At 39.6% G+C, this 15,549-nt stretch overlaps 1 protein-coding gene across 8 annotated transcripts in view; it reads left to right on the top strand.

The window, feature by feature from the left end:
- LOC127431843 (rho GTPase-activating protein 21-like) overlaps positions 1-15,549 on the top strand; it is a 165,598-nt gene extending 150,049 nt beyond the window's left edge. For 6 of the 8 annotated variants that reach the window (XM_051682443.1, XM_051682442.1, XM_051682437.1 and 3 more), the window contains 13 exons: positions 256-540; positions 1,844-1,908; positions 1,995-2,143; positions 2,242-2,384; positions 4,286-4,444; positions 4,568-4,646; positions 4,817-4,890; positions 4,990-5,079; positions 5,528-5,653; positions 5,764-5,805; positions 7,874-7,979; positions 10,170-10,201; positions 12,582-15,549. In XM_051682443.1, coding sequence (XP_051538403.1) covers positions 256-540; positions 1,844-1,908; positions 1,995-2,143; positions 2,242-2,384; positions 4,286-4,444; positions 4,568-4,646; positions 4,817-4,890; positions 4,990-5,079; positions 5,528-5,653; positions 5,764-5,805; positions 7,874-7,979; positions 10,170-10,201; positions 12,582-14,195 — 2,964 coding nt within the window. In that variant the 3' untranslated portion in view covers positions 14,196-15,549. The remainder of the gene's footprint in view (positions 1-255; positions 541-1,843; positions 1,909-1,994; positions 2,144-2,241; positions 2,385-4,285; positions 4,445-4,567; positions 4,647-4,816; positions 4,891-4,989; positions 5,080-5,527; positions 5,654-5,763; positions 5,806-7,873; positions 7,980-10,169; positions 10,202-12,581) is intronic. The other 2 variants (XM_051682438.1, XM_051682445.1) reach the window with 1 other exon arrangement.

Raw genomic sequence — 15,549 nt, forward strand, 5'->3', positions numbered from 1 at the left:
ATGCTAATCCTTTTCTGAAGCACAAGAGGTTGTGGGTCATATTAGTCCAAAAACATGCATGAATGCAAACTTCGAAAATCCCCCTGAAAACCCCCCTTTTTTTTTTACACATTATGCTTTGTGATGCACTAATGCTAATCCACAGACTTGTATAGTACAGGTAGTATGCGAATTGGTATACTTTTTAATGGTACAATGTGCAAGATGTGGTATAAAAATAGCTTCTTAATAATTCTATTGTCTATTTTTCTCCAGCGTGTTGGCAGTGGCATGCGACCATGGAAGCAGATCTATGCTGTGCTTCGTGGCCACTGCCTCTACCTGTATAAAGACAAGAAGGACAACTCTCAAACCGAAGATGAGCCTCTGCCCATTAGCATCAAAGCCTGTTTGATTGACATCTCCTACAGCGACACAAAGAGGAAGAACGTGCTGCGACTGACCACCTCAGACTGCGAGTACCTATTCCAGGCAGAAGACCGTGAGGAAATGCTGTCCTGGATCAGAGTCATTCAGGAGAACAGCAACTTAGACGAAGAGGTGAATGATCAGTAATCATCACAATCACACAAGAATTACACTTTTCCATCAAATACAGTTTTTGTATTTAGCTAGTACAGACATACAATACATCCTTTCATTCATGAATTGATTCTGAAAATGACCAAAAAAAGCAATTAAATAACCATCACACAGAAGTGTGGAGGAATATTGTGGGTTCAAAACAAGTTAAGCTGTATGGACAGCATCTGTGGTATACTGTTGATTTCCACAGAAAATGATTTAGACATCCCTCATATTGTAAAAACAAATGTAAAACGTTTTTACAGTAATGCACTTACAATGGAACACTATGGGGCAAGACATTGCACTGAAGTAAACATTTTAATAGAGCACAACAGTGCCCTCCCACTTTTTCGGCCATCTTGGTTCCAGAAGTATTTTTCCCATTCACTTTTTCCATAGGGATTTTATTAAATCCTTCATAAAAGAGTTGTAAGCCATGAAACAAACAAACCAGCTCAGAGGTGAATCACAATGTTACAAACTTTGATTTGAAGCAAAACAATATTTGAAAATCAGACAAAAAGATAAAGGTACAAGACAGTTTACTTATAGTCTTTAATGAGAGATTGAACTACAGTCCCATGAAGCATTGTGAATGACGTAATTGAATTAAAAATTATGAAACAACTGGTAGATCTTTCTCTTCAGGATCACGTGTAGTGTAGTTCTTCACCAGAAATTCCACTATTAAAAACGGTTTACAAAAAAAATAATGTTGCAGTAACCCAGACTGATGGCTTCAACAGAAGTTTAAACCATTGATTAACAACCTCAAAGCTCACAATAGGTCTGTCTTTAAAGGTTTATAAGTTATCGTTAAAAATCAATTCCCCTGTGGAGAAAATGAAGGGGATTTTTACTCCTATTGAGTAGAAATTATTTTCTGTTGTAACTGACCACATGCCACAGATCTGATCCATAGAACTTTTTTTTTTTTTAGCTCAGAACATTCCTTCGTATTAAAGGGCAAGTCTATTACAGGCATAGGACCTGACATTGATATGGTGGATGTTTTGGACTTCCCTATGACATGGAGAAAAGACCCTATTTAAAGACCCTTCTTACAATAGGTGAACACCACCTAAGGGCTCTTCTTGAAAAGAAACACTAACTCGTCAGGAAAACCACGACATTTAGACTATAGCGTGTCTCGTGTCTTCTGATAGTGTTCTACACAAGCCCTCTGGTGTGTTTGGGGATTCCACCTGTACATTACGCCCACTCATCTGACACCAGCTTTTATGTGTCAACTCTCTTTCCTTCTTTCCTTGTGTAGAATGCGACTGTTACAAGCACAGACCTCATCAATCGGAAAATAAAGGAGTACAACACTCTGATGAGGTAAGCAGGAAACAGAGAGGAAGAGTTCCCATCATTTTGAGTCTACTAGTCTAGTTCTAGACCTTGACCTGGTGTTTGTGTTACAGTCCGACTAGCAGTAAGACAGAACCATCTCCAAAGGCCTCACGTCAGTCTCTGAGCATCAGACAGACTTTGATGGGCAGTAAAGGGGAGAATAAAGCCTCAAGTCCCCACTCACTAAATAAAGACCATGACAGGAAAGCCATACATAAAGGTAGCAGCACATGACATTACAAGCTCCATTGGAAAGTCTGGTGTGTAATCAGTGTGTCTTTGCATTGACACGTTCTCATTATGGTTGTCTCTGTGAAGATGAAACAAGTCCACCCAAGGATAAGGGCACATGGAGGAAGGGCATCCCTGGACTGATGAGAAAACCATTTGAAAAGAAACCATCTCAAGGAGTCACGTTTGGAGTAAAACTTGACGACTGTCCACCAGCTCAGACCAACAGAGTAAGAATGTCCACTATCTTTCTCTCTTACTCTATTTTGAAAAAGTAGTGATATTTTTCATTGTTTGAGTGCTTTTTAAATAGTTGTTTGTTTACAGTACTAATGGATCGTTGACAAATAAAGTATGATAAAAATGAGAAATGTTTAAAACACTTGTCAAGTTTGTAGAAATTTAATCTTTGTGTCCATGTTGGTTTCATAATTTTTTTAAAGCATTTATAGCATTTACAAAAAAAAAAAATAATAATAATAATAATTAATGAGTTTAAAAAGTCATGTGGTCATCAAAAAAAAAAAAGTATTAACAAAATGTCTTTGCTCCTTGAATACTAGGGATATACAGATACTGCGCTCATGTACTTGTACTCGGGCTCGTAAAAATGCTCTGATACCAAAAAGCAATATATTCTGATGTTCGAATGTCATTCTGTAAACATTCAGCGCACAAATTAAAATCACGTTATGCTCTAGTGTGATTATTAAACCGCAAAGGCTGCGAATTAATGAGAAAAATATACAGTTTGCATGTGCTGTGCGCTTCAAAGTGAATGTTGTGCCGAAGCGGCTGCTCCTACCTTTTATAGCTTCTGGGCTCATACACGGAAAACACAATCATGAGCATTGCGTACTCTGTTTATAGCAGATGACAGCAAGCAGAGCGCTAATTCACTTTGTGTGCACGAGCACAAACTACATATTTATTTAATTAAACATCAGCCTTTGTGGTTTAATTATCACATTGGTTCACATAGCAACCTGCTTTTCCGGAGTTAAGAAGCCCATCCCATCAAAAACACACAGCAATGGAAGGGGCTTCACTCTAAAATAAAAGCTAAATTTAAATGGAAAAAAATTATATCACTACTGTATAGTTATGTAAGAGAAAGGAAGTATCGGTACTTGTACTTGTTCTCAAGAAAGGGTATTGGGACATCCCTATTAAATACACGTGAGTGTAAACAACTTAATCATTATTAAAAAAAATGTTTTTTATATGTGTGTAATACACTCGCTGAGACCTTTATTGGGAACACTATGGTCCTAATAAAGTGCCCGACGTGGTCTTCTGCTGTTGTAGCCCATCCACTTTAAGGTTTGACATGTTGTGTATTTTGAGATGCTATTCTGCTCACTACAACTGTACAGAGTGGTTATCTGAGTTTCCGTAGCCTTTCTGTCAGCTTGAACCAGTCTGGCCATTCTCTGTTGACCTCTCTCATCAACAAGGTATTTCCGTCCACAGAACTGTCGCTCACTGGATGTTTTTTGTTTTTGGCAGCATTCTGAGTAAATTCTAGAGACTGTTGTGTGTGAAAATCCCAGGAGATCAGCAGTTACAGAAATACTCAAACTAGCCCGTCTGCCACAGTGGAAATCACTTTTTCCCCATTCAGATGGTTGATGTGAACATTAACTGAAGCTCCTGACCCGTATCTGATGATTTTATGCACTGCACTGCTGCCACACGATTGGCTGATTAGATAATCGCATGAATAAGTAGATGTACAGGTGTTCCTAATAAAGTCACCAGTGAGTTTATATATAAGATAAAAAATATATATACTTATTATTAGTAGTATTTTACAAATATCATGTTTTTTTTGTTTTTTTTTGTTTTTTTGAGTCACGAAAGTCAAGAAGTTTTCTTATAGTTACAACATTTGACCTGAACAAAATCTGCCTTCACTGCTTATTCGTTTTAAAGAAATAATACTACAAGATTATTCCAAAGTACTTCTGCCTACATTTCTTTTTTCAAGAATTTCAGCTTTTAATGAGACATTTTTCTCCTGATGGTTAGGCGACTTTTTTAATTTAAGCTTCTGAAAAAATATCTATGTTGCTGAAGGGGTTTATATTGGCTTGCAAGTAGCTAACTGAGCTGTGTGTTTATGTTTTAGTTTGTTCCTCTGATAGTGGAAGTGTGCTGTAACCTGGTGGAAGAACGAGGACTGGAATACACAGGCATTTACAGAGTGCCAGGAAATAACTCTGCCATCTCCATCATGCAGGAAGAGCTCAATAACAAGGGCATGGGCGACATTGATATTCAGGATGATGTGAGTGCACTTCCAGTCTTCTCTCTCTCCTGCATAATCACTGATTCCAATAATAATAAAAAAAATTAAAAAAAATAAAATATATATATATATATTAAAATCATATTCTCTGTTCTTGTACAGAAATGGAAGGACTTAAATGTGATCAGCAGTTTACTCAAATCCTTCTTCAGGAAACTTCCCGAACCTCTCTTCACTAATGGTAAAAGTCCTCTTGGAATTCCCTTGCCTGAGGCTCTCTGTGACTCATATTTTATTTATTTATCTCCGGCTGTACAGTTTGCCATCTAGTGGCTGTGAGTGAAATAGACACCCAATATCTCTAGCTGACTTGGCTGAAAGACTTGTCCACTTTTATCTGGCACTCTGTAGAGAGGTATGGAGACTTTATTGACGCCAACAGAATAGAGGATCCTGTGGAAAGACTCAAAGTGCTCAAGAGACTTGTAAGCAGCTGATTACCTCATATGATAGATTTTTTTTTTGCAGTGTTAATAATCTCATTGAATGTTATGTCAGCCCTGAATAAACATCTGATTTTCTAGCTTCACGAGTTGCCTGATCATCATTACGAAACACTGAAGTTCCTCTCTGCACATCTCAAAACTGTAGCTGAAAACTCGGAAAAGAACAAGGTAAAGCATTTTTAGAAAGTCTTAGGGGTTGTACACACAGAATGAGTGACAGAGATATTAACACAACCAGTGATATATATACATACTCTATATACTGTATATATATATATATATATATATATATATATATATATATATATATATATATATGTATATATACTGTATATATACAGTATATATTCGTAGAAAATGTTTTGTATACGTATGAAGCTAACATGGACACAAATATTACATTTCTATTAACTTGGCACGTGTTTTAAACTAGATTTTCAATAAATGTCTCTTTTTATCACCTCGGACCACCTTATATTGACCCAACAATTAAAATTTAGTGTAGACAGAACACAAGAATGCGCCTTGTGTACACTGTTTGTACAATATAAAAGGGGAGTATGCCTAGCTATTATTGGCTTCTCATCTCATTCTTGCTTGTTTTTCAATGTGTCAGATGGAGCCACGGAATCTGGCCATTGTGTTTGGACCAACATTGGTGAGGACATCTGAAGACAACATGACTCACATGGTGACACACATGCCGGATCAGTACAAGATTGTGGAAACTCTCATTCAGCATGTGAGTCATTCATTCTCATTGCAGAGCAAACACCTCTTAAACTTGTCTTGTTTGTGAGCTTTGGTGAAATGTATTATGGGTTCTGAATGCAGTTTGGTCTTTTCTCACAGTATGACTGGTTCTTCACTGAGGAGGGCAACAATGAGCCTACGGTGTGTATTAGCACAGCTGCTTGCTTTCTTTCCTTTGTTCTTGCTATCTTTTTATATGGAGTTTTTTAGGGTTAGGGATTTGAACAAACCCCTGTAATTAATCCTGCACCATTTATGCTACAGACCTGAATGATACCTCAAATCTTGCAGCTTGTTGAGTTGGGGTTGGGGAACCCTAAAATCCAGTGGTTTCTGGTATTCTGGCCCAATCCCATAGACTAGGCTTTAAAAGAGGGCCAGGAGTATGGCTGGGAACCAAGAACCAGTTCTTATTCTGAACCGTTTCCATTTTTTTTTTTTTATACCTGAGCCAAAAGACTTTCATGACTTGCGGGTCCATTAACGGTTCTCGAACATGCAATTTTCTGGGACACCCTACTGAAATACCCTGACAATGTTTCCCTCTGCAAATGTTCAGTGGCACTTCCACACTACTACTTTTTTTATCTACATCGCAAAACAGTGCTACCTTCCAAAGGAATGACTCTTTGTCAGTCGGTTCTTTTGAATCTACACCGCAAGACAAATAGCAATGCCTACCTCCAGTGCGAATGACTCTTATCAGCCAAAAGTAATTCATTTTGTCATGTCGGACTAAAAAATGAACCACAAATTGTTACTGTGCTATGTGTACTAAGGGTCATGACACTTAAACTAGAGTAATTACTGAATGGTTATAAGAAAATGTGTATTTAAAGATACACATTATGAGTTTTGATGTAATTAGTGGTATTTCATAAAAATAAAAAATGAATTATTTTGCAACAATTTGTTCTGTTAAAATCTGAAATCTTCTCATCACTTGGTAACATTCTGTTGAAGGCATTAAATGCAGTATGGATTGCATTGCTTATTTCAAAATATTTTTCCTCAAAAATACTAAAAGAATCTTTAAGAGGAATCAGAATCATTACATTCTCTGCGATTCCCATTCCCAGACAAGAGCCATATCTAGAGACCAGAAAAGTATAAGCCGCTTTTCCACTAACAGGCCAGTGCGAGCCAGGGCTATCAACTGGCCAGCCGTGGTAAATAGCCTCAGACCTTGAGCCGCAAGACCAGAATCGATCACTGTTCCCATCATCGAGCCAATAACTCTGCATCATTGCCCAAAAGCCCACCCTTAATACGCCGCTGCAGTGCCAACGTCACACACCTCACCCATTTCACAAGAGGGAAGCTCAAGCTGAGGTATCCTATTATCTAGTTAAATAGAATATAGAGTTTCTATCGAATGTAAACAGCAAGGTAAGTTAGCATTGACAACTCAAGTTAGCATTGACAACTCACCGATTGTAACTGCCATGGTGTCCCAAGTGGTCTCTCCACTAACAGCGGGATGATGTCCTAGAACACTGTCTATGAAAGTTCACCAAACCATGGAAAGTAATTTCTTTGGGCACCACTTTGTCCATTGGGTGATTTAATGGATTTGTAATGTGCCCGCATTTTTTTAATGTATTTTTTCCTCGAACCTGTATCGTTGAGCGCTGGATACACAACCTGGGAAGTTCGACGAAACGCCGCCTTTGACATTGAACCCGCCTCAGTTCACGGTTGGCCCTGTTTGGCCCAAGGGTAATCGGCAGGCCAAAGGCCATTGGCCCCGAGAAAGCATGATGAAGCCCCGGAAGTTACAGTGGGAACACAACTGGCCCTGGCACGCACTAGCACGCCCTCATTTGGCCCAGTAGTGGAAACGTGGCTATAGAGACCTGGGGTTGGTCTCTTTTGACTTAGGACAGTAGGTAACCAGCCAGAACACCCTAGCAACCGCACAGTAACACCATGGCTACCACTCAAATAACCCTAGTAACCACATTTTTACTAGTAACAGAGTTACACTTAAAAAAAACAACAACAAAAAAACACTCAGAACAGCTTGGTAATCACCACAATACCCTAGCATCATGGTACCGAATTTTGTATGACCAAGTACACCTAATTTTCCTTAGAAAATGTACAAATCTAGTTTCTTTTTTGAGCTTGTTCTTTCCTTCCTTAATTACTTAATTACATCTAAATCATTTCAATGTTTAATGAATTCTTTACCTGTTCCTCCACTCAGACTACGGTTCAGGAAGAAAGTGTTGTGGAGTCTCAACCTGTGCCAAACATCGACCACCTGCTGACCAACATTGGCCGGACAGGCACCTCTCCTGGGGAAGTGTCAGGTAACATGTGCCCTGGGTTGCACTATTCTCCAAAGTATTACTATGTCAAGGCTTGTCACGTGAGCTAAAACAGAACAAGAATTTTTTTAAACTTTCTTTTTGAAATGTTCAAAAATTCTTTGCATTGATGAGAACAGATTCTGGTTTTCCCAACATGCAAACTGTGCTGTGGCAGTTTGTGAGGCAAGATTGGTATACATTTTTGCCAACAGCAGCTTGCTTGGTGCCACCTTGGTGAATTGTTTCATTTTGATTTTCAGTATCCATCCTTTGATACCTGATTTTATATCAGTAAATGTCCCCTTTCTGTTTTGCTCATTTTTTTTATATTTTTTTTATGTTTAACATGGTATTATGTTTTCTCTGTGTTCAAACTCCACTGGGCCATCCCTGTAATTCTGCCAACGGCTTCACTAACACGGCATGTTCTTCTTCAAAGAAAGAACAAACAAACAGCTAAAGCGCACAACATGCTTGCCAATCTCTGATCCCTCTGTCCCCTAGCGCCCTTCTGTCGCGTGTCCTAAAAGGCTTTCCCAGCATTCACTCATACTGATCTTGACACAGGCCAACTGGGCGGAGCCTATCACACCTTGATGTCACTGATGGACTCAATAGTGTCCGTGATGGGCAGCTGGAACTGTAGGAAGAGGGAGGACTGTTGCCCGCAGTGTAGCTGCCTAGTCTGCAGACACCCTCGCATTTTATGATGGGGGCCACAAAAAAGCACAAAGAGCAAGTGCAGCAGAAGTGTTGGGTTCTATTGGGGCGTGTGTGGTGTTTGTGAGTGTACCTGGCATTGAGCAGTGCTGCTGTCTCAAAAGCTCTTCGCCGTCTCTCGCCCCTCTCTCTCTCTCTCTCTGAACGCTGGCCAAACGGAGAGACATCATGGTAATGCTACTTGGCTCTGAAAATCACTCGGTCATACCATTTTTCACCACCAAGGGGTGTGCAGGGGGGCTCGGCTCGACACAGAAGAAATAACCCTCCAAAATGATAAGTTGTTGCAATGGAAAACGCAATGGGATCAAAGACAGCAGTGAATTATTTCTGCAGTTTTTCCTTTGCTGGCATCCTGTCTTCCCAGTGTCTTCTTTTCTGCATAGCTAGCCCCTCTCTGACCCCTGTCATATCTGACCTTGGTTCATGCCTTGAGTGTCTCGTCTTCACTGTTGTCACAACAGCACATACCATACTAGCACGATCATAAAACATCCAAACCCTTCAATCTATCAATCCAGGTAATGCAGATTAGCATTTTCTTGACTTTTATCATCTTCACTTCTACTTAATGTACACAATACTTGAGTTCAGGATGCAAAGGGTTGAAGAGTGATTTGTGGTTATACAAGAAGTAGAAAAGATGACACAATTCCAGATATCTTTTTATTCTCGGTTGGGCGATCGTTATTCAGAAATATTAAGCCACTGGATGCCGCGATTGACCAATCAGAATTGAGTATTCCAGAGAGCTGTGTAATAAGTTTTGATAAAAGACACACAAAAAAAATTCTTTGGAATAAAATGCACATATGGATTGTGCACAATGAACGTGTATTAAAAAAGTAAATAATATACATTTTGATTTCTTGTTGGCTTTTAATGTTATCATAGGCTGTATAATTAATGCTACCCAAGAAAGTCAGTGGCCTTGACTGCATGGCACCCATTATCTTGTGTCTACTCACTCATCCTGTGTCATCTGCATACACCTTATAGTTGCGATCAATACTTCATACACATAAAAAAAACACCACTCTTTTTTTTTTCTCTTTTTTTTTAACAAAAGGACACACTTGTTCCTTCCATAACAAGGCTGCAGATAATAACATCAAGTTCATCTGTTCTCTTTTGCAACAACAAACACTTCTTGTTCACTAGACTCATGTTGTCATATCATCTGTGTTTGCTGGCAGTTCCAGGCATGAAAGATTGCTCCCTTCTGGTGAATATGTATCTGAGTGTAAAAACAAAATAGTGCTCGCTCATTTGTCTGTCTGCATGCATGCCTGCTGTTATGCATCCCTTCCTTTCCTTTTCTTACCGTGTTGCCACTCTCTCATCATCATGCAAAACTTTTCCTCATCCTTTGTTATTCTCATTACCCTCTCTTTGGATATTCATGTGTTTGAGTTCAATAAAAAACATGTCCAAGTCGCTAACTGTATATCACTTTTGTTTGCTCCACAGATTCACCAACCAGTGACTCTGCCAAATCTAAGGTGAGTTTGACTCTTGGACAGTGGCCGTTTCTCTGATAGATCAGGTGTTGTGGGTGAGTGAAGTCTTTGCACCAGGCTGATGCGCTCCACCCCTCTCATTGTAGCACCTGAGAGCCAGTAGCCATCTTGAAAAGATTAGACAGATGCATCAGAGGCCATCATGTCATGCTTTTAACATTCGCTGCATTTAGTGTCACAAATTGAGACGTTGTGCAGTATACATTTCTTTCTTGGGTTGGGAATCGAGAAATGGTTCAGTGTTTTAGAAAATGTTTCACAGTCCGTTTTTTGAATTAACATTTCAGTAGTGCGTCGAACCGCAAGTCATTACGTTTATCTGAGTTGAAATCAACCAAGAACCATTATTTTGTTGTGCCGAATGTAAGATTCGTGAGAATTGTATCAGTGTACAACCATTACTGACTGGTTGTTCATATGACAAAACACTAGGGATGGGCAGATTGATCCTAAAGTATCGATACTTCCGATACTGATGTTGTATCAAAAATATCGATCCTCACACAAAAATTTTGATTCTAACATTTTGTTTTTAAACTAGGGATATTACTATTTGGTTACCATGAACATGAACAATAATCATAAGCTTCAAAGTGAAATTTAAAGGCTATATTAGCAAATACCTGTGCAGGATTGGAACTATTTCTTCTTCCGCTCATCTTAATATGCATAAATGCTGAAAGACACAAGCAGACAAGCGCTTGTGCCGTCACAAGGCTCATTCAAACAAGAGGGATCAGTGCCTTGTAGAGGTAATGATAGAAAATCAGAGAAACAGCTTCTGGAGTAAATTCACACTATAATAACATATCTAAAGGTGACATTTCTTATTATCAGTTTGTGGGTAATTGTTGTTAATCATTAATTAAATAAAATAGTTAACCATGGTTTTACTATTGTTGTACCATGGTTTATTGTAGTAACCATATTTGGTTTTTTTGGGGGTTTTTTTTGGCTGAAACCATGGTTTTACTACAGTAATATTGTAGTAGTAACCATGATTAATTGTGTGGTAACTAATTTTTAACTAAATACCATGGTTAAACTATAGTTACTGTAGTGAAACCATGGTTAATTTTTGTAAGGGTAAACAAAACCTTTTTATCATTATTATTAAAAGAAGTTTAATAATGTTCTGTAAAGGCTCACAAATGTAAATAAATAATTAAAATAAAAAAATAAAAATAAAATTGAATTATGACTAAAAATAATATTTTAAATTACCCATTTTATCCCAAGAAATAAAAATAAAAAAAGTAATTTAATAGAAGTACTGGCATTGGTATTGATATCGGTATCGACGATATTGGACTTGAAATTATTTGTAACAGATTTAAAAGAAAATAAGTTGTATCGCCCATCCCTACAAAACACATTCTTTTGTTGTCATTAAAGTTAAATGTTACAAAAATAGTGTTGTTTTTTATTTAGTTGTCTTGTTATATATTATATACAAACAAAATGGTTTAATATAGTATATGTATTATATAGTTAGGATCAGTTATTTGGTGCTTCCTCAAAAGTACTCAAAAGGTGCTTTTCCACTATCAGTCCGAACGGTTCTTGTTGCTGAACTGTGCCATTCCGTACCATTCTGTGCTTGTTGGCACGGTTATGTTTTTCTTTCCCATAGTGGTGTTGAAAAATCAGCATAAGAATGGACTGACTGGGCAAGGCACCAATAATGACAATACAAGCATTCTACCAGCACGTTTTTTTATTTTATTTTTTTATTTGTATGATTAGCTAACCATGCTGAGAAATCTGGGCTGGGGAATGGTTTGTAATCAAACTGTACTGAACCATGCTCAAGTAGAAATGCTACTGGAACCATTACTGACAGTCCTCAAAACCATTCAGACCATTAGTGGGAAAGCGCTTAAAGAATTGTTAACGGAATTATTAAGGAACCGGAATTGTTAAGCAGAATCAGAATCCAGACCAGAACCATTAAATTCTTTACGATTCCCATCCCTGTTTCTGTCATCTGGCTCCAGCTTTGGTTTGAATTGCAACCCATGCAGCTTTTTCCATGTGGTGGTGCTGCTGGTTCTGCTTGTGCTTTGTGGCTGTTCTGAACAAGGGGCCTGATCTGGAGCTCTGTAACTGTCTCTAATATTTCTCTCCCTCCTGATGTTCAGTCCTTCAACCTCTGATTTGTGCTGCTTTCAGATAAGCAGGTGGAGTACTCTGGGTTAGCCACCCACAAAGGCAGCGGTTAGGTTTTTTATTCCACGTTTTCTTGCTGCTAGGCCTTAATGCTTTGTGGCCTATATGCTAGTTGGTTTACAAGTTTGTTTTGTTTATTCTGTGCCTGAATCTTTCACTCTATCTCTGTCTCTATTTTATTTCCTTTTTTCAGCAGGGCTCCTGGGGTTCGGGGAAGGACCAGTGCAGCCGCGACTTCCTGCAGCCGCGAGTCTCCTCCATCTTTGCTGCAGCCAACCGCAAACGAAAGAAGCACAAGGAGAAGCTGCAACCCAGCAGTTCTGATGATGACCTTGATGCAGTCTTCACCAAGAAAGAAAACCCAACTCAAAAGCAGAACCACCAGAGCCAGGAGGAAGTGGCAGGCAGGTCCAGCCCATGTGAAATATCACCTGCTGTACAGAAGAAGAATAGCATAGGTGCCGAGTCTACCCCAAAGATCAAGGAGCACAGGAACTCTTTCTTCATGAAGACCTCACCCAAGCTCTCATGTTCACCTGTTCTCAATCGCCCTCCCAAATCGTCCCTCTCTGATCCTTCATCACAGTTAGATGAGACCACCTCAGACTTGGGTACCATGAGCTCTGGAGCCTCGGTACCCAGAACTAGGCCTCGGAAATGGGGCACAGCTTCATCACCTGCCCCTGAACTGTTACCACCTCCTGGAGGGGCTTCAGTGACTGCAGAAGTGAGCTCCATTACCTCAGACTACTCAACCACTTCTTCCACCACCTTCCTGATGGGTGTGGAGTCCATCACGTTGAGCCCAGAGGTGCAATCTGTGACAGCAAGCCGAGGAGGAGACGAAGCAGATGACGAGCGCAGTGAGCTCATCAGTGAGGGGCGGCCGATGGAAACAGACAGTGAGAGTGATTTCCCTATGTTCAGCCCTGCCAACGTTTCCCGAGACATCCCAACCACAACGTCAACCACAGCGGATAACGGCAGCACCACACCAAAACTGGACAGCCATCACTTGCTACCCTCACATAAACTAATGGACTGTGACACTCTATCTAGCAGGCGGTCCCTACGACCAAAGACAGACAGTGATTCATCTGTGGAGGCAGGAGCAGGCGGTATGAATCAAGGGATTAGCAAGAACAAATCGAACCGACTGTCTCGAGTTCTGGAGGTGATGAAAAGAGGCCGCTCCACCAGCAGTCTCAGTGCCTCATTCCGCACTGAATCGGACCGTGTTGAGCCAGCATGGCATCTTAAACTCACAGAGAGACTCAAGTTCCGTCTGCGCTCCTCTGCCGATGACATGCTTGGGGTTGGCACGCAGAAGTCCCGCTCTACGGAAACCTGTGGTAAGAAAAAGGGCATCCGACGGCGGCATACTATGGGTGGCCAGCGGGACTTTGCTGAACTTGATGTCATTCATGACTGGCGGGAACAGGGCGGGGTGGACCAAGGTGCTGAACTGCCTGCTGTGGAGTGCCTCAGACCCAAGTGCAACTCTCAGGACTTATCTATCCGGGAATGGATTGCTCGTGAACACCGTCAGGCTGGGGGTTCCCAGGCCAGTTTGGAGCCAGAAAGTCAGGTTGGTCCAGAGGCAGCAGAAACAGGAGAGACTCAAGAAGGGAATGTGGAGTGGCTGACTTCTTCTGCGTCTTCATGTACTCAGTCCAGCTCTGAGCAAGTAAATGGTGGTGCTTCAAAGGACAAATCCAGAAATAGCCCAAATCCAGGGGCTGATGCTCATCCTCAGAAACTTTCAGGAGCCCAAGTGGTGCGCTCTCGATTCTACCAATATCTTTGAAAGAAAAGAAGAATTTGCATGTGTGTTATTGTGTGTCATAATGTATGTCTAAGCGAATGAATGTACTTAGAGCTAAAGTTAATCCTCCTTTACTTTGCGACCCCCCCCCCTCCCTTTTTCACAAAGTATTTATAAATATGAATATATATTATAAATATAAATTGTATATATCTATATGTATAGGCTAATACGAAAAGTAAATGGAGTAATTTTAACAATTTGTGTTATTCCTTGCTTTTGGATAAATACTGGAGCACTTCTTTTGAAAAGCTTGTAATGTGCATATGTGCATGACGGTGAAGTGGCCTGTTATTTAAAGGCTGTAAAAATTCACATTTACGACTGCCTCCGCTGCTGCAACAGCACAATTCTTGGACAGAAATGCATTTGTGAAACTGTTACTGAAGTATACTAATATCAAAAGAAAAGGCATCTCTTCCAAGGTTACGAAGGTCAAAAAAACTCTCGCTAATGTTTCTCATATGAAGAATGTAATATGCTTGCTGTTATATTGACTAACACAATTGCTTGTTGCAGTTTTCATTAGTGAAAGAAGTGTAAATAATTTCTGTACTTGAAGACTTCTTTTTTTATTATTCTGAAGGTGAGCCCTGATAGGGGCTGTTTTCTGTGCTGTGTGCTGTGGAAATCTCTTTTACAGTGCATCTTGACAGCCAGATATAAACATGGAAGTAAAAAGAATATAAATCTTTTTATATTTCTACAGGATTGTGAAAGTAAGTGTTAAACTGAAAGCACCAGAGCCTGAACATCTGTAGTGGTACCAGGCTTAATGTCATGGTAAACCCTTTGAATGCAAAATAAAAACTAACAGCAAATAAGTCGTCAAATCACAAAGAATTCTGTTTCCTCACAATAAAGTGCCTCTCATCTGGTTCTGGTAACAGGAAAGGTGCCATTTTGTTGATTTTGTTGTTTGTTAATATGGAATATATCTTGTGAATGACTGAATTTTATCATAAAAGTAAAAAAAAAAAAAGAAAGAAAGAAATACTTTTTTTTTATATATATATACAAAATGATGCAAAAGCAGACCTAGAGCTTCCACTGCTTCATACGTCTAGTCTTAAGTCATCTCGTGCTCTGTCACTGGATATGTCTTTACCCTGGTCTTTTATTGAGGAAGTAATTTAAATGTGTGTATTTTTTGTATGGTGCCTTTGTCAAAACCCTGAGCTGACCAGTGCAGTAGCCAGCATGAACAGTACTTCGGTGGGAGAGTATACATGACATCATACTTCTATGTGCAGATTCCATCTAACCTATGTATGCTCAAGTGTGACTCCCAACTGCAAAGAAGAAAAACACTGGAAATAAATTATGTTTTTTGTCA

This window comes from Myxocyprinus asiaticus, chromosome 41 (genome assembly GCF_019703515.2).
Source record: "Myxocyprinus asiaticus isolate MX2 ecotype Aquarium Trade chromosome 41, UBuf_Myxa_2, whole genome shotgun sequence".
NCBI classification, from domain to species: domain Eukaryota; kingdom Metazoa; phylum Chordata; class Actinopteri; order Cypriniformes; family Catostomidae; genus Myxocyprinus; species Myxocyprinus asiaticus.